The 18,573-nt window shown below is 45.0% G+C and overlaps 2 protein-coding genes across 2 annotated transcripts in view; one reads left to right on the forward strand and one right to left on the reverse strand.

Annotated features, from left to right (window-relative positions):
• Positions 1-6,023: 6,023 nt before the first annotated feature.
• sesn1 (sestrin 1) lies at positions 6,024-15,865 on the forward strand. The gene is made up of 10 exons (XM_076272835.1): positions 6,024-6,252; positions 7,296-7,361; positions 7,674-7,874; positions 8,204-8,386; positions 10,421-10,651; positions 11,194-11,338; positions 11,689-11,801; positions 11,973-12,163; positions 12,487-12,631; positions 12,948-15,865. Exons 1-10 carry the CDS (start codon positions 6,163-6,165, stop codon positions 13,032-13,034), a joined length of 1,452 nt encoding a protein of 483 aa, XP_076128950.1. The 5' UTR covers positions 6,024-6,162; the 3' UTR covers positions 13,035-15,865.
• A 48-nt stretch (positions 15,866-15,913) lies between these two features.
• The window catches only part of armc2 (armadillo repeat containing 2), a 38,635-nt gene continuing 35,975 nt past the window's right edge, over positions 15,914-18,573 (reverse strand). The window contains exon 17 of the mRNA XM_076271914.1: positions 15,914-18,549. Within this exon, the coding sequence (XP_076128029.1) occupies positions 18,362-18,549 (188 nt within the window). The 3' untranslated portion in view covers positions 15,914-18,361. The remainder of the gene's footprint in view (positions 18,550-18,573) is intronic.

Consider the following 18,573-nt stretch of genomic DNA (forward strand, 5'->3'; position numbering starts at 1 on the left):
TTGAGTGAGAGAGAGATGAATAGAGAGAGTGAGAAAGAAAGAGAGAGAGAGAGAGAGAAAGAGAGGGAGAGTGATAAAGAGAGAGAGAGAGTTTTACTTGAGTTGAGACTCAGAACGCCCTTCTCCAGGTCAGTGAACTTGTTTTCCGTCTCTGGTTCAATGTGTGTGTGTGTGTGTGTGTGTGTGTGTGTGTCTCTGGTTCAATGTCCTCACATTGTTTTACCTCAGTCAGGGCCAATGCCTGGTAAAACTGTCTAGCGTTCAATAAGCAGTGCTCTGTGTGTGTGTGTGTGTGTGTGTGTGTGAAAAGGGAGAGACATGCCAGTGATTTTAGTTCGGCCTCTGTGCAGGTATTGAACATTGGAGCCGCCTTAACTGAAACTTGTAAAGGTTTTCTAACTAAGATTACAGTTCAAACAGAACACTGGCATACTTTAGATACACATGGGTTGGTCACTGCACAGAGGAATGGTGTGGGCAGTGCGTCTGTGTGTGTCTGTGTGCGTGTGTGTGTGTGTGTGTGTGTGTGTGTGTGTGTGTGTAGGTCTGTTTGAACACAGTGAACATTGTAAAGGTTTGTTACTGGGGTTTGTCAGCCATGAAGAGATGAGTACTTAGGCTTGTTTGGAGAGAGAGGGAAAGAGAGAGGGATGGAAAAAAGATAGAGAGAGGTAGAAGAGAAGGTCATAGAGAGAGAGAGAGGAGAGCCTGAGTCTGCAGTTTTTTGCTCTTTGAACTTGAACAAGAGATCACTGGTGTGAATGTATGGATCTGTTCACATATAGCCCTGCATGGTCTGTATACTCTGTCTGTGTGTGTGTGTGTGTGTGTGTGTGTGTGTGTGTGTGTGTGTGTGTGTGTGTGCGCGTGTGTGCGTGTGTGTGTATGGGCATGCAGGTCACAGGCCCTTATTCTCAGTTTTGCTTGAACACAACAAAGCCTCCATGACCTGCATTGAAATAACCCTGAAATGCTCCCATCTCGGTGGAAAACATGCAGCGAGAAACATGGGGCCATTTGAAACTGTAGCGAGAGACATGGGGCCATTTGAAACTGCAGCAAGTCTTTGTGGCTGGTCTGGGAGCAGTGGGGGGATTTATGTGCTCCTTCCCGTTGGATGCCTGACAAACGCAAAGTTTTAAAAGCGACAGTGAGGCCCCTTGCAAAAGGCTCTTTCATTTTACTTCCACAGATCCTTTAGTTTTTGCAGGCCAGCGATCGCAAAAGTAACACAGATAACGCATTCGGCAACAAAAACAAATGCCTTTGCTCTGCGGAGAGGGGGATATGCTTGTACACACAACTTCTCACTGAGAAAGTTATTTTTTTCCCCTCTCTCTCTCGCTCTCTCTCTCTCTCTCTTTTGTTAGAGGAACTAGAGAAAAGGGTGGAGGAGTGGGGGGGTTACAGAGAAGGAGAGGGAGCAAAAAGATTGGCCTCTGAAAGTGTTGTTCTGCGCCGTGATTGGCCGGCTGCTGTTGCTAGGCTGATGTCATAGTGCTCCCTCTCAGTTCCTCTGCTCAGTGATAGGTCAGGTTGGAACTGGTTTGGCAGCGCTCCGCTCCACTCCGACCCACCCGCAAACTTTTCAGCCACTTGTTGAACAGCCGAGCAGATGTGGTTTCTCTCTCTCTCATATTTTCTCGCTCTTTTTTTCTCACTCTCTCTCTCTCTCTCCTCCACGACTCTAAAGCCAGTGAGAAACAGAAGCATAGAGGTGGGGGTGGCTTGGGCTGCCTCTCCTCTCCTCCTCTTCTCTCCCCTCCTCTCCTCTACTAACCTCTCTTCTCCTCCTCTACTCTCCTCTCTTCTCCCTTCCTCTCCTCTCCTCCTCTCTTCTCCTCTCCTCTCCTCCTCCTCCTCCTCTCCCCTCCTCTCCTCGTCTCGAGGTGCTAACTCCACCACAGCTCAGGAGATAAAAAAACAGAACTAAAAAAACCCTGACTCTGACCTTTCCCACTCTGATGCTCATGTACGGATGCACCCCTCCAGCCGGCCACTCAATCCTGCCTCCAGGTTTCCTTTGAGATATGGCTTGAGGCAATCTGCCTATGTGTTATGTTTCAGACAAAATGTGAGGCAGGATTGACCCATCTTTGCACATAAAAGTTATCGTTTGTGTGTGTGTGTGTGTGTAGAACAAGCTGCACAGACCCAGAGAGGTTATAAGGTCAGAGCATCTGCTCATGCAGAGGAGTTGCGGGAGAAGCACAGTTTCCTGTGGGGTTTTTGCTGCAGGTGTGTCTGTGTGTGTGTGTTTATGTTTGTGTGTGTGTGTCTGTGTAAACGGACATAAATGTCAGTGACAAAAGTAAAGGTTTGGGTGTGCAGAGTTGTGCTTTTGTAAGAGAGGATGATATATGAAGTATGGTAACTACATTCTGCCTCTTTATAAAGTGACTGTCACACCCATAGAATTAGAAAAGCTATAGTCACAGCTAACCTGGAGCAGCATAGCGTTTATAAAGTGCTATAGTCACAGCTAACCTGGAGCAGCATAGCGTTTATAAAGTGCTATAGTCACAGCTAACCTGGAGCAGCATAGGAGGAGAATGTGGAAACTGCGGACTAGTTTCAAAAGCAACATCCATGCAAAACAAAATATTATCTCTGTGTGTGTATGAGAGAGACATTTTCTATATGGGGTGGGAGCCTGTGTGTGTGTGTGTGAGAGAGAGAGAGAGAGAGAGAGAGAGAGAGAGAGAGAGAGAGAGAGAGATTTTCTATATAGGGTGGGAGCCTGTGTGTGTGTGTGTGTTTTCATTCTCAGGAGTGGCAACAGACTTCCACAGTTAGTGTTATATATATATATATAACACACTAGCTGACTAATCCTCGTTTTTTTAGGTCCCAGACTTCGAGGATTTTTATGAAGAACCTTTCAAGACAAACTCTCATTGCAAATATGAACTAAATATTTCAGGAAACATTTTTTATTTCAGTCGCAACCTAATCTGAGGGGATTATGAACGAACTAAATCTCTAAATTCGGCACGTCTGCCATTCTTACTTAAGATGGTTTTATTCATAATTTGTCCAGTTGCCAAGACACCTACATTGCAACCTGTCAGCTGACTCTTCTACATCTGTTCATCAAATCCCAAGAGTCTCTTTGAACCCGACTGATTACATGAATATTATATTGGTGTCTGTGTTTATAATTGTGTGCTATAGGGAGATGTATAAATTATTATAACTTTATTAAATATACTTATAGTTATAGATATATATATATAGGACTACAGTAGAAGGCAAAGCAAAGTAGTTATGATGCATCATAAAACTGACAAGTGAGTAGGCAGATCTTGACATATTTATAATGAATTATTCAGATTAAAATTATAATCATTCATAATTAGCTGTCATAATGCATCATGAAATTGGTTATGACGACTTGTGAATACATATATATGGTAATAATGAGCATTACAATGCTTTATAGACACATTATAAAACATTATGAATGCATTCATAGGGCGTTATAAATACAACCTTCATAGAAAGTGTTACCGATTTTTCTTTGTCATCCATGTGGGTATGTCAGACAGAGACAGTTGGGTTGGGTTGGGTTGTACAAGGCAAAGAAAAAGGGCCCCAGCACTGAGCCTTGGGGCACTCCTGTGGCGAAGCAGTGAGATACAGATGTTTATCCTATCCATGACACATCGAACGATCGCCCAGAGATATGGGATTCAAACACACACATATATATCCGTTTGCTGCATGCGAACCCAAAATCAAATATGGTCCATTGGTTCTGCAGCCCAAGGCCTTTTGACTGAGAACCTCCCCATGTAAAGCAGTGTTGTGAGTGTTTTGTGCTGACACTCTGAGCTGAGGTGGCTGGATGGATGGGTCAGACACACACACACACATACACACACCACACACACCCCACATACACACACACGCGCATACACACGCACCCACACACACACACCACACACGCACACACACACGGCCCTTTTGGCCCTTGGACCTGAGCTTCTCCCTCAGTACAGTAAAGCCCTCAAGTTTGGGCTCTCACACAATCATTCTGCCTGGCTGTTTTTTTGTCTCCAGTGAGGGGTACGTGTGTGTGTGTGTGTGTTGTGTGTGTGTGGGGGGGGCCGCAGTGCTGCACTAGCGCTAGGGTCGCAAGGCAAACGCTGACCAGTCTCTTGTCCGGCTTTGCTGAGCCACCGGGCTCAGAGGGGCGACCCAGTCCCTGGGAGAGTGCTGACTGTGGTCCCGGTTGTGTTTACCCGTAACGCCCCCACACACACACCCTCGTAACACCCCTCGGGGAGGGTGGTGGACACACACACACACACACATGCACACACACAATGAACCTGCTGAATAGCGACTCTGTCTGTAGGCTGCCAGTAGTAACCATGCCAAAATGTGTGTGTGTGTGTGTCCCTTTTTAAACAGCGAGCCCAAACCACAGGCCATCCCTCACGCCACCCATCATTCGCTCCCTCGCTCGCTCGCCCACTCACTCACTCGTCCCCTCAGTCCCCCGCACTATCACTCGCTTGCTCATTTAGACCCAATACAACTTTTTTGTCAGGTTTCTCTTTTTTTGTTTGTTTAATCTAATGGCAGGCTCAAAACAACACAACCCCTATCACCACACACACTCACTCTCTCTCTCTCTCTCTCACTCACTCTCACACACACACACTTTCTCCCTCACAGATGAGAAAGTGTGTGTGTGTGAGATGTATTATTAGATGAAGCAAAATAGATGGCAAGGTTCTTGCTCTGGAACGTGACGGGGTTATTGTATGTCATCTGCTGAGACACGCTGTGGCCTACCTCCCTTGGCATTGTTCTAGTTCTCTCCTCTCTGCTGGGGGATATGCCGGGGCAGGTTACCGCAGCCTCCTGATAGAGCTCCCTGGCTTAAATGGGAAGGGGAAACATATATATATATAACCTCCCCCCCATATATATATATATATATGGATAGTTTTACCTGCACATGAAGAGATGGTACCTTTTGTGTGTCCCTTTTGGGACATTCCAGGTTTACCTTACATGACCACCCAGATCACAAACCTGGGGAAAGTGGGGTTGTGTTACCTTACTACAGGTAGGCATGACATTAGCACCTGTGGTGAAAGTTAGCCTGTGACACCTTGGGCATGTTGGGGCGAAGCAGAGGCAGTGTCCGCGCAGGCATGTTAGGGCACTGGGCAACACTTACGGGAGAAGTAGGCTCTCCAAAGTCGCTTTAAGGTTTGTGGTGCCAGCGTGAAGTTAGATAGGCTGCCAAATGTGAAACCCTATCTTTCCCACCCCCACTCTGCTTGCCGTGTGATTTTGCCCTGCTGCCGTCACATCTGATGGCCGTTTGCGTGTTGCATTGTTCGACAGGTAGGTTGGTGTCGTCGTCTCGAGATTAGCGCTGTTCACCTCATGCTCCGCATAGCGCTGTTGTTTACTGCGTCTCTGCTCTCTGCCTTGAGGAAAGAACACTGATCACACCAAGCAAACCTCCCGTCGCCTATTCAAAGCCATAAACTCCTCCCTGTCATTCTAGGCGTCTTCTAAGTGATGTTTGTTTCTTAAACATAATATGGAAGATATCTCGTATTTATTTGTTCCTTAGAACAAAACGCTAACTCTGTACATTAGATATACGATATCAAATACTTGTTAAAAATGAACCCACATACACGAAAATGAAGGATATGGTAACAAAGACATCTTTATTGTGAGATTAGATAGATTGGTGACTGTTTCCATGCTCGGGCCGACAGCTCTATTAACGTGCACACCCCTCTTAGGGATCTTACCACTGACATTGATGAACAATAGCACTAATAAGTTCGATAATGTCGCATATCACCCTCACACTCAGGTTTCCAGCCTGAGCAGTAGGCTATGCCTCATAGCCCGCCCCTTGATGTGCGCGATTGGATAGAGGCTTGTTGTTTTCGGTTTCCGATTGGCGGGCTTGCGCGTCAAGCAGAAAGGGCCTCCCTAATATAGCCAGTAGAAAAGGACAGGAGCAACGGTATTCTGCTGTAGACCTCTCCACATCTGACTAGTCTACATTGTAGTCTCCGCTGCCCGAAGGAACGAAGCTGGGCAGGGGAACTTAGAGACAGAGTTCCCAAGAAAAAGAACTTATTCGGCACAATAACGGAGACTCCTTCGGAAGAAAATACAATGAGACATGCAACGGCGACAGAAAACTCTTCGTTAACAGTGACAAACTTATTCAAAATTTGCACACACTGTGAACGGCTCAGCAAAAAGGTAAGACAGAATGGTTATAAAGGGAAAGTGTTTTATGACAGCTATATATCTTAAAACTGATGCTTGTTTTGTTACATTGACAATGGATACTTAAAGAATAAGAGACTGAATTTAAAGCCATGTTTGAGTCGTTGAGCTCATGTCCGCGGTGGAAACGCTTACTTGCTTGCTTCTGCTGCAGTGGATTGCTTTCCTTTGTGCTACCTTGTTTACGCGTTTGGTGCACCGATATTTTCTCACTATGCGTTTCGTCTGCTTTTTTATTACACGGACGTTGACAGCCCGTGTGTCTGTTGTTAAATCAGATGTATGTTTTGTGAAACAAACTACGGTTCTGGTTTCTAGTGATTTGTCATGTAGCGAAGTGTCATTCATTCGAAGCTCGTTGTCGAACAAGGGGCTTACGCGCAGAGGAAGAGGCGCTGTTGAGCCCAAGGGGACAGATCGTTTTTGGAGAGAAGAGTGTCAATCTCAGAATTTACACGTTTATCTCCTATTTCCGTGTTTGTCTTCATCCAAATATTTTGCTGTGCCTGCTATAACAACACCAGCATTTTTATGTGTATGATGTAATGTCACTGGCGATTGCCTGACGCTACTTCTTGCCGTGTTGCAGCCTGAGCCTGCAGATAGCTCACAGAGAACCGACTGCACCGTGGAAAACAAGAGCTATTAAATTATGGTCACTCTCTTTTGTGCGCTTGGACGGACGGCGCTCATTGTGTAATGGACAACTGTTGGTCTGGCTAGGTTTTAAGTTTCACAGCAGATTAATGTGGCAATCTGCGTAGACAGACAGATGTCTCTAGAAGTCATTGCCCAACGCTGATATGATTATTCCTCCGAAGGGTATTAAATGAAGTGGAAGTGGTGGGAGGGATGAAATGTTTTTTTGTTTTGTTGTTGTATTAGACGTCAAGCACAATAAAATGGTCATTTATTGTTATGCTCCGCAGAAAAATTGTGACGTGTTTTTCCAAGTTTTTTTTGTTTGTTTTTGTTTGGCCTTTTAAAATAAATATCTATATTTATGTGCGTTGCAGGACATGGGCGTGCGGATTCCAAGACCGCTGGGGAACGGACCAAGCAGATTTATCCCAGAGAAGGAGGTGAGTGCCGAACTACGGCAACGATAACACAAACCCATACGTCATGTTTGCTTCCCTCAAACTTTACCTTTAACCCATCAGCTGAGTACAAGCAAGGTGCTTATTTGAAAGAGCCAATGACATTATTAAGTTGTTTTTTTGAACTTGAGAGGTGGGGTGGGTGAAATTCCCTCATTCTGTTGTGCAGTATAAAGCAGCTTTTCTCTGAGGATTTTGCAGAGCACACAATGTGCAGAGTGGGCAAGGATGTTCCAGTTTCCACATTAAGACATTTATCTCCGTTCTCTCCGTGCCCCCTCTCTGTTACCCTAGATACTCCAGGTCAGCAAAGTGGACGAGAGGATGGAGTCGATATTTGAGGACGCGTTTGCCACGCTCGGTCGTCTAGACAACATCTCCCTGGTGATGGGTTTCCACCCGCAGTACCTGGAAAGCTTCCTGCGGACACAGCACTACCTGCTCCAGATGGACGGTCCACTCTCACTGCCCTACCGCCACTACATCGGCATCATGGTGAGGAAGGACACACACACACACACACACACACACACCATTGAGTAGTACATTTGTTACACACACACATGCACACACACACACACACCATTGAGTAGTACATTTGTTACACACACATGCACACACAGAGATGCAGTGAAAGTGCATGCACATGCACACACACACACTCAGATTTAACCCTGAAACAAAAACCATAAACCACACTCTCAACTGCAAAAAAGTCTGCAAACCGCACATTCATGTGAGTCATTCAGATGCACTCTCCACATTCCACCACTCCTAATTTATCCCCGTCTCTCTCTCCCTCTCTCCCTCGCTCCGTTGCCTAGGCGGCGGCGCGGCACCAGTGCTCGTACCTGGTGAACCTGCACGTGAACGACTTCCTGCAGGTGGGCGGGGAGCCGAAGTGGCTCAAGGGGCTGGACATGGCTCCGCACAAGCTGCAGATGCTGGGCGAGATCAACAAGATCCTGGCCCACCGGCCCTGGCTGCTCACCAAAGAACACATCGAGGTAGGAGCGCCTTGCACCTCTCATCGGACTCTCCCTCTTTCTCTCTGTCTCACTTTCTCTCTCTCTCATTTGCGGTGCTTTCCCTCATATTTTCCCACAACCGATAATCTTTCTCTATTAAGCTTGCGCTCTCTCTCTCTCTCTCTCTCTCTCTCTCTCTCTCTCTCTGACTCACTCGTTCACACTCTCACAGATGCCCATTCATGGGGTCTCACGGTGCCGCACCCTTTCGTTCTTATGCAACTGCCATGACCTCACCTCCTTTTAACAGCATCTCTTTCTTTTCCTTTTTTTTTTGTTTAAAGAGCTGCCCGGCCACAACTTGGCCACAGCTGTCTGTGCTCTGGGGTCAAACAAGAGGGTTTAAATACCCAGCCATGGAAACAACCAACCAACATGTGCCTTTAAGGGACACCAGGCAACGTTTTCGTGTTAATTAATCATCTTTGTAAGTCGGTATATGGTTAAATGACTCATTACGGGGCGAATGAAGGCTCTCTCGCCCGCCCCTACTGCCTGTAGGAAGAATATCCCACTTGCAAGTTCGGTGTATCCTACCCGCCGATCGAAGCAGGATCAGTTTACAGCACAGAGGCAGGCTAACGAAACGCTAGAGATTGTTGCAAACGTGTGTATAATGGCAGAGCCGGCGAAGAAGCAGCGAAAACCCTTGACTGAAGACGCAAAGAAAAGGAAAAGAGCTTCAGACCGAGCGAGGGGGAGTTTTGTAGAGAAAAAGCATCAGGCTTGCCTGGTGTCCCTTTAAAGAGGAAGCTAACCTTTTCACATGCCGGGTTTTTTTTTTTTTTCCCACTCCGGCCGACGGCATGCCTGAGATGCTTTAGAGACGCATACTCAGCAGCATGCCCTACCAAGCTCAAGGACCTGTCGCTGTCATTCTCTGTTCTGAAGCGGCACATCTATTTGCTAATTTATATTTATATTCAATCTGGTTATTGTAATGTTGGACAAACACGCAAGTGGATTTTTTATGAAAAGGCTTAATGAGAATCATAATGAGAGACCCAGTTAATGATGGATTTATGGAAGGTTGACTTGAGTTGACATGCATTCTGACTAGTCAGGGGACTAAAACGATGCTTGATTCACCTTACTGGCTCGTTTACTGATTGCATCATTGATTTGTCCCGGTTCCAGAACCTGTTAAGTGATATTGTTGGAATGATTAAGTAAGTGGGGAAACTCGATGAAAGAGAAGCTTTGCTCCCACACAATAGGTCCAGGAACAACACTGCTTGGCAGATATTAGTGTGTTATTGATTGACTCTGAGTGATGCCATTGATTTGGGTCCAGGAGCCACTGACTGGCTGATGTATTGATTGATTGAGGGGTAGATGCCGGCGCTTCACTCCAGCAGCTAGCCTGAAGCTGCGGCCCTCAACTGATGTCATCGACTCAGTGATTGACTCGAGTCAAGCACTTGGTAGGGTCCCAGAAGATGTTAATTGTTGGTAGATGATGGAGGTTGATGGATGATACTATTTGGTACCAGGAGGCTGATTGAGTTCACTGATTGAGCTACTTGAGGCTTTGATTGGCTAGAACACTTGTTGTTTTGGCATCACTGTATCTAGAGGCAGTTTACAGATTGATTAATTGTTTTGCCCTCTGTTAAACTTGTGGAATTGACTGGCACTGTGGCGAGGGCTTTGTTTTAGCCCTATAGGCCTAAAAACAGGTCTCCTTATTGTTAATGAACAACGTATTGGTTTGTGTAACCTGTCATGGGTCTAAAGTGATGTTTGAAGCAGTACTCTGCTTTGTCCAAAAGTAACATGTTAAACATGGAACTTTCTTGATTGAAAATATTGAACCTAGGAGTGTGTCACCCCAGTGAAGATTCTGCTTTTCCATAGCCCAGTAGAACCTGCTGAAGACAAAGCGAGTTCTAAAATGCAGGTTTATTGATATCACTGGACCTAGGAAGCGGTTCACTGAGGCAACATGATTCTGAAATACAGCTGGCTTGGTTCGTTCGCTCACGGTTCCGCGTTCTCTTGTGCTCCCGGTAGAACCTGCTGAAGGCGGAGGAGCACAGCTGGTCGCTGGCTGAGCTGATCCACGCGGTGGTGCTGCTGACCCACTACCACTCACTGGCCAGCTTCACCTTCGGCTGCGGCATCAGCCCTGAGATCCACACGGACGGAGGACACACCTTCAGACCGCCCTCGCTCAGCGGCTACTGTGTCTGCGACATCGCCAACGGCAACGGCGTGGCAGAGGACATGGATCGCAACCACCAGGTGTGTGGGGTGTGTGTGTGTGTGTGTGTTCATATGTGCATAAGTAAAAGAGAATTTGTGTTAAAGGAACAGTGTGTATCTGTTTGTGTGCATATAACACCACCCTGTGTGTGTGTGTGTGTGTGTGTGTCTTAGTGAGTGGGAGGAATGGATTGCTAGTGTGTGTGTGGGTGTCTAATGTGCAGCCATTATGTGGAAACTGAGAAACTTAATGGCACATAACAAATGAATGGTGCTCTGTGCAAACGCTGTTTGAAGGCAGCCTCCCCTCTCTCCCCCTTCATCCATCCATCCCAGAGACTTAAGACACATGATCACCTCAGTAGCCCCACTGACCTCCCTGTCCAGTCACTAACTCTGTGTCCACATGCAGTAGTAGTGGTCATCTCTGCTTACATGCGTGCAACTGATGATTGTGGGAGCATGTATTAAAAATGTTGTAGGCTGACATGCAAGGCAGGATTCTCTGGGTGCTGGTTGCTGACATGGAAGTGTATTTGTTGGCTAACATGTAAGCTCTGTGTGTGTGTGTGTGTGTGTAGGCGACGGAGGGCGGCGAAGTGGAGGTGCTGATGGAGCGCATGAAGCAGCTGCAGGAGTGTCGCGACGAGGAGGAGGCCAGCCAGGAGGAGATGGTCATGCGCTTCGAGCGAGAGAAGACCGAGAGCATGCTGGTGGCCACTGCAGGTAACGCAACACCACCACCACCACCACCACGACAACCACCCACACTCGTCAACATTCCATTCCGTCCATTTACAACAACATTCCAGTCCATTCCATTGCTGGAATTCCAATCAGAGTGGTCCTCAAGCAACTCATTCATTTGTGAAATGACAGACTTGACCTTGAGAAATGGGCATTTTTCTGAATTCCTTCACGTCTGTAGATCTTCCTAGTTTAGTCAACGGGCTCCTGTAGTTGTGTTGACATGGGTGAACTGTAACCCAGAAAGTTCTGATATTTAGATGACTGCCTGGAGCTGTTCTCATGTGTGCTGAGTTGTACTGAGTGTGTATGTGTTGTTGACTCTGCAGAGGACGAGGAGAACGTGCCCTCCAGAGATGTGTCACGCCACTTTGAAGATCCCAGCTACGGCTACAAAGACTTCTCCAGGAGAGGAGAGCACGTCCCCACCTTCAGAGTGCAGGTAAACACAATACAATATGTTGCCACTTATATGTGCACATCTTTCACATTCTTTAACACACACACACACACACACACACACACACACACACACACACACTCTCTGAATGCAATCAGGCACTACGCTACCCCCGCTGAGTTGGCTGACCGTGAAACCCTCTGTTCTCGGCAGGACTACAGCTGGGAGGACCACGGCTACTCCCTGGTGAACCGGCTGTACCCAGACGTGGGTCAGCTGCTGGACGAGAAGTTCCAGATGGCCTACAACCTGACCTACAACACCATGGCAACGCACCAGGGCGTCGACACCTCCATGCTCCGGAGAGCCATATGGAACTACATTCACTGCATGTTCGGAATCCGGTCAGTACCTTACGAGTTTAATATGCCTGTTTAACACTAATACTCTTAGTTTGTTGAGCTTTTACAGGTGTTTTTTTTTTAGCTTTGATATGTGTTGCATATATATAGACCCTTTCAAGAGAGTTCCATTATCAGCATCATAGTTGGCCCCACAAGGCTTCCGTTTTAACATTCCATATGTTATCTTTAATGCAGAGGAAGTAGATTGGGAACCAAATAGAACGTTCAAGCTTTGTTATTGTTTTTATTGTTGAAAGGGTCATAATGCATTGTATGAGCGCTACAATAGGTTGTGATGCTAACGGGTCACTTTATCTCTTCAGATATGATGACTATGACTACGGGGAGATCAACGAGCTTCTGGACCGAAGCTTCAAGGTCTATATCAAGACCATGGTCTGCTGCCCCGAGAAGACTACAAAGAGAATGTACGAGAGCTTCTGGAGGCAATTCCAGCATTCTGAAAAAGTAAGGCTAACATCACACACACACACACACACACACACACACACACACACACACACACACACACACACACACACACGCGCACACAGACACACACGCGCACACACACACACACACACAGACAAAGAACGAGAGGGACACAATCAAGAAATAGCCACATTGAGCAGAATAGGAGAATTCTTCCAATAGAGGTTAGCTGTGTAGAAGCAAATTAAATTTAACTATCAGGCTGATAGTCTTGAAAGCATGTTAATAATTGTGTCCATCCATCTCTCTTTCTCTCTTCCTCCACCTCTCTCTCCCTCTTTCTCCTTCACAGGTACATGTAAATTTGCTTCTTATGGAAGCGCGCATGCAGGCTGAGCTGCTGTATGCTCTGAGAGCAATCACCCGCTATATGACATGAAGTGCTTTTTTTTTTTGTCATTTTCCTCTTCCTATTTTTACTTTCATCATTGTTGCTATTGTTGGGACACTTATAAAATTAAAAAAGAATCAAAACAACAACAAAAAAAAACAGAAAATTTGAAGAGGGAGAGAATGTGAAAGGAACGAAGTGATCCGTTGGACATAGCACCTCCATCACTTTCATGATGGATGATGGAGTGAACTGGACGGGAAAGGAAAATGAATGAATGAATGAACTCAAAGAAGAAGGAAAAAAAACTTCATCCATAGCAAGGAGCGTCTGTTTGTTTGAGCCCATCGCTGATTGGATTGTCTGGCTGTCCAGCGTGGTGCGCAGTGCCAAAGCCTGGCCACTGGGGGGCGCCTGAAACACCATCTCCTCTTCCTCTTACAGTTTTTCTCAGTCGCTTTGGTGCTTTTCTCACATCACTATTAACATTTGCACAGCAGTTAGTGCATTTCTCAAAACAAGTAGTGCAAACTGCAAAACCTAGTGGATAACCTGCAAAAGCACGTCACTTGCTCAAAATGGATAGTCCATTCCTCAAAAGCAAGTATTTATGTCAATGAAACTGCCAGTCATCAAAATGAGAAGTCTTGACACCATCGTTTATGAACAAGATAGTCAAATGGCTTTGTCATGTTTTCATTACGACAGTTTATGCTCTCCCATGCAAAAAAAAAAGTCAGAACTCGGTGACACTACCTGAAAATGCTCAAGACAGCACTATACAGTACTTGTACAGCCATTTGAAAACTACAGTAAAGTTACAAATTGCTGAAGTTAGGGGAGTAAGTGAGTACAACACACTGAATATGTACGTTTCACAGTTTTACTGTATATGCTCTTTGCAATTCTACAACATTGACAGAATTTGATAACTAGTTCACCAATTTTGTATGTAATGACTCAAGCAATGAAATGAAGACTATTAGTTTTATTGGGAACGACTATTCAGCATCCATAAGTATAGTTAATTTTGACTGACATGGCAAAGCAACTGATACATGTTCAAAAGCATTTGTAATTTGTTCAGAGAAAGGAGAAATTGCTACTATGATGTGCTCAAATGACTAAATGTTGTGGAGGTTGAACTAATAGTTATGAGAATTTTTATTCTGATCTGAGAAAAGCACCAAAGCGACTGAGAAAAACTGTAAATGTCCTCGACAGCAGACTGACTTCAGCTGATTTAATGGAGTAAAAGTTTAGTGTGGAGTCGTCGCTATCCATCGACATAAGGAAAAAAGAAAGAAAAAAAAACGTGTAGGGGTTGGGGGAGAAAAAGTACCCCTAACACAAAAAGTACCCCCCCCCCAGCAAAAGCTCCTTCCTGTGCACTTGAACTGCACAAGCATATTATTACAGACTTCTCTGGTTCCAGCATTATCATTATGATTGATTATTTTTGTATTAAGGTTGTTGTCATATTGTGCGTGCGTGTTTTCCATGTGATTTGGAGGCGGCTCGAGGCTGGAGTATTACTGTTGGTGTATTTGTTTTAACGGTGTGCCTGAACCACAGATAAACCTGAGGCTTAAGGTATGTCTGTTGGTGCTGCTCAACTCAAATACCCCCTCACCCCGACCCCTCATACCCATGTCAGACTATACCCTACTGCCCCACCCCTGACCGATCCCCTAATCTCTCATTTCGAGATAAATACCCCCCTGCCCCCAAATCACCTGTATGTGTATAAGCTAACCCTTAAAGAACGTGAATGTGTGTGTGCGTGCCTGTGGATGTGTGTGTGCGTGCCAGTGGATGTGTGTGTGCATGCCTGTGAATGTGTGTGTGGATGGGTGGGTGTGTGTTTTGGATGTGCTGAATGACTAAAGAGAGTGAGAGAGAGAATCAGAAATCGCTGCCTGAGCCCTGTTTAAAAGGTTTACTGTAAAAAAAAAAACACCACTTTGTTTCAGCGTTGTGACATTTCCAAAGTGTTTTCAGGAAAAAGAAAAAAACATATGCAAAAAAAAAACAGGAAAAGAGAAAAACATGTCAAAAACAGAAGTTAGCTTTTTTGTTAATGTTGTTGGAAATTTAAAACGTTGGAAAAAAAAATCAAAGGCACTTTTTTAGAGAAGCTATAATGCTTTGGCTTACAGTAGCAGTGTGGTGTGGTGACCATTTTACATTTAACAAAAAAAAAAAAATCTTTCAAGAAAAGCGACGAAAAGGTCTTCCTGCCAAAATGATGATGATGCGCTTCCTGTCGTTTGACCATTGACCTGTCTTCCTTCTGTACGCATCCCATTCATTGCATATGGTCACCCTCCCCAGCCCCCCCAGAACACGACTTCTGGGGTTGTCAGTATAAGCAAGATATAAAATACCTCCTGTTATTTGTTTTTGTTTTCTTAAGTTTCTAAGTGCTCTTCACTGAGCTGATCACGCAGGCGATTTTTGTCTGTTCATGTGCAAAAGCAGGCATGCTCGGATGATGTCTGTCACTCTGGCAATGAGGTCAGAGGTTAATGAAGCTTGTGTTTTTTTTTTTGTCTTTTTTTTTATTTCCAAAACGTAACCAGTGTAACTAAGCAGGCTTTTTTATTTTTGTTTTTTATGAAGCTGTGGTGGCATCTCCACTGTTGTTGTTTGTGTGTTTACTAAAAACAGTGTAGTACTGCATTCTGTTGGAATCTGTGTGAGGAAAGACAAGATGGAGGAGAGAGGGATGGTACTCTTTTTTTCCTTTTCTTTTTTGTGTGTTTTTGCAAAGAAGTTTTTTTTTTTTTTTTTTTTTACCAAACTTCTGAGACTGACGTCAGTTACTGACAGTTTTATAAAATAATAAAAAAAAATAAAAAATAAACAAGAGCTTTGAACTGCTGTGTTTGTGTGGTTTATTCCTGATTTCATTTTGAAACATATTGAACATCCAACTGCCAGGAGATACAGCAATAACTAGGGAGACAAAACAGAACTTATATAAAAGATAACGTACTTACATAAAACAGCTGAAACTATTTCCTCCTGACACTAAAACCGTTCATACAGGGTGGGGGGGTCAGCTCAGTGGCTCCGTAAGCCACAGAAAAGAGAAGAAGGCATTGCCTGACTCTTGCCCTTTAAAACTTGTTTCCACTGTGTTACTGATGTGTCCTGGTTTGACCATCTGAACTGCGTCAGCACTTTTGCGAGTTGCTCATCAGTTTCAGTTCTGCAGTGACATGAGCACTTCCTCATTGGTTCCATATTAATCACCAGCCAATCATGACACACTCACACCACTCACCAACATGGCAATTACATGTTTTTCCGATTGCTTATACACTAAAAAGTATTAGTATCAAAAGTATTCCACAGTTAGCGAAACCTTTCAAGTAGCAAAAACCTTTGAAAACCATCCAAGTAGCAAAACATCGGCCCAGATTTGCACAAGTATAAGCACACACATTGATTGACAAAACACTAAACACATTTCTCTACTTTAGACACAGAAATCTCAGATAGTGTCTCTGCATTTTTTTAAGGCACTACCTTCCAAAATACACACCCATGAACCAATTGATCAAACGCAACTATTGGTGTAAAGACACTAAGGTGTATAACCGTAAACTCAACAGTCAGTCCTAAACACTGGGCAACAGGTGAGCCCTTGTCAACAACAGGAATTGAAGGCAATGTAGCACTGAGAGGAAGAGACAATGTTTTGCAAAAAGTGTTTTATGAAATTGAAAACTGAATCAAAGGCTGAGAATAAGTGTATGGTTTTGCAGATTTGGTATGGGGTTATGATGTTTGAGTGACATGTTTCGGAAATTGTGTGATGTGCAAAGATTTTGTGTGTAAGCTCTTGAAAAAAACTAGTGTACTTCACAATGTGGAGAGAAAAAAATCCTCAATGTACAGGTCTGGTCTTATGTGTCGTGTTTGGTATATTAGTACCCTCTTCTCTAATGCTACTTGAACACTTTTCTAGAAAGAAAAACCAAGCATACACCATATCCTAGGAAAACCTGTTTTGTCAAATGTGTTTTGCATTGAGTACACTAGTGTTTAACTGATTCATCATGATCATATGATGGATGTGTTACCATCCGAGCAGGGGCATCTATTTGTTTAATATACGTAGGCATAATGTGCTAATAATATGCGCGTAAATGCATGTATGCATACTGGATAAAGGTGTCCAGACAGTGTCTCTCATTGAGACTGCTGCAAGTTGATGGTGTGTGATGTTTTTGTGTGAGGTGTAATGTATCCAATGGGACTAGTTCCTCTCCTGTTGGCATGGCTTTCAGAGAGAAAGGTCACTCAAAGACCACAGCAGACAAACTGAACACAGGGAAAGAAAGAGAACTAGAGAACTAAAATAAATGTAAAAAGTCCCAGCTCTCCCTGATGAGTCAGTCCAGGACAACAGCTGACCGACAACTCCACACAGGCACAGCCAGACTGCCAAAAAGAGACGAGAGAGAAAGTGAAAGAAACATAAAAATGGGAAAAAACCTCTGCTATCCAAACACCAGCGTCTGACCCAGCCAGTGTCCAGTCATCCTGCACCCGACGGGGATTCCTGAGGTGAGGACGGCGGCCGGTGGTGGAGCTGAGAATGGTCTCCTTTCCCGTTAAAAAATAATAAATAAAAAATCTCCCCCAAAATCCCCAGAGCAGGACAAGGAAGAGGAGGAAAGGCTGTCTGGCTCGGCCCAACCGCTGGTCCACTTACACAGGTCAGGGTCGCTGCTGACCGGTAAATGCGTGGATTCTGCCAAGTACCTGCCACATCACCTTCCTCTTTATCTATGAGTCACAGTTTTTCAAGGTTTTTTTTGTGAATTGGGAAATTCAGCCGGGCTGATTACGGTAAGCAAACCAGTAGCCTGGACTGTGCCAACGCAGAACCTCACTACCCATGCCCCCTGGACTGTGCCAACGCAGAACCTCACTGCCTACGCCCCTTGGACTGCCAACGCAGAACCTCACTGCCCACGCCCTGGTAACGTGCTAACATGTCTCAAGTAGCCCTGGATTTCCCCCCCAAGTGTGTGTGTGTGTGTGTGTGGAGGTATGGGAAATGGTGCTGTTTCCCCTATTTGATGAGATGTAAACTCATGCAACTGAAAGTTAAACAAGCATCACAACAACGGTTTCACAACACAAAATAACTTTTTTTAGGGTACAAAAAAGTGCAAACATCTCATTATCAGTCACACTTGTTCATTACTGTCTGTTCATCATCAGTAAGAAACAAAGTATTGGGTGGAAGTATCTCCCAATTAACCATGATACACAAGTGTTAAAGTGCAGTGCATGCCCTGACTTGCGCACCACGGTAACGTAAACACACACACATAAGCACAAACCACCGGGGCGGCTCAGGACAACTCTCTGATTGGTTCAGCTGCCGCCTGACCCTTTCTGATTGGTTCAGCCGCCTCCTGAACCTGGAACCGCCTGCACAGCCTCTGGGCGACAGGACGGAACTCCAGTTCCCAGCATGCCTGGTGAAGCTCGCGCATGGTGTCGCCGTCACTGGCCGAATAGGACAGAGCCTCCTCCTCGTCTGAATGTACAAACACACAGCAAA

Source organism: Alosa pseudoharengus, unplaced genomic scaffold, assembly GCF_046254945.1.
Source record: "Alosa pseudoharengus isolate Yale_2024_CS ecotype anadromous, Long Island Sound unplaced genomic scaffold, YU_APseudo_1.1 YU_APseudo_1.1_scf_7, whole genome shotgun sequence".
Taxonomy (NCBI): Eukaryota; Metazoa; Chordata; class Actinopteri; order Clupeiformes; family Clupeidae; genus Alosa; species Alosa pseudoharengus.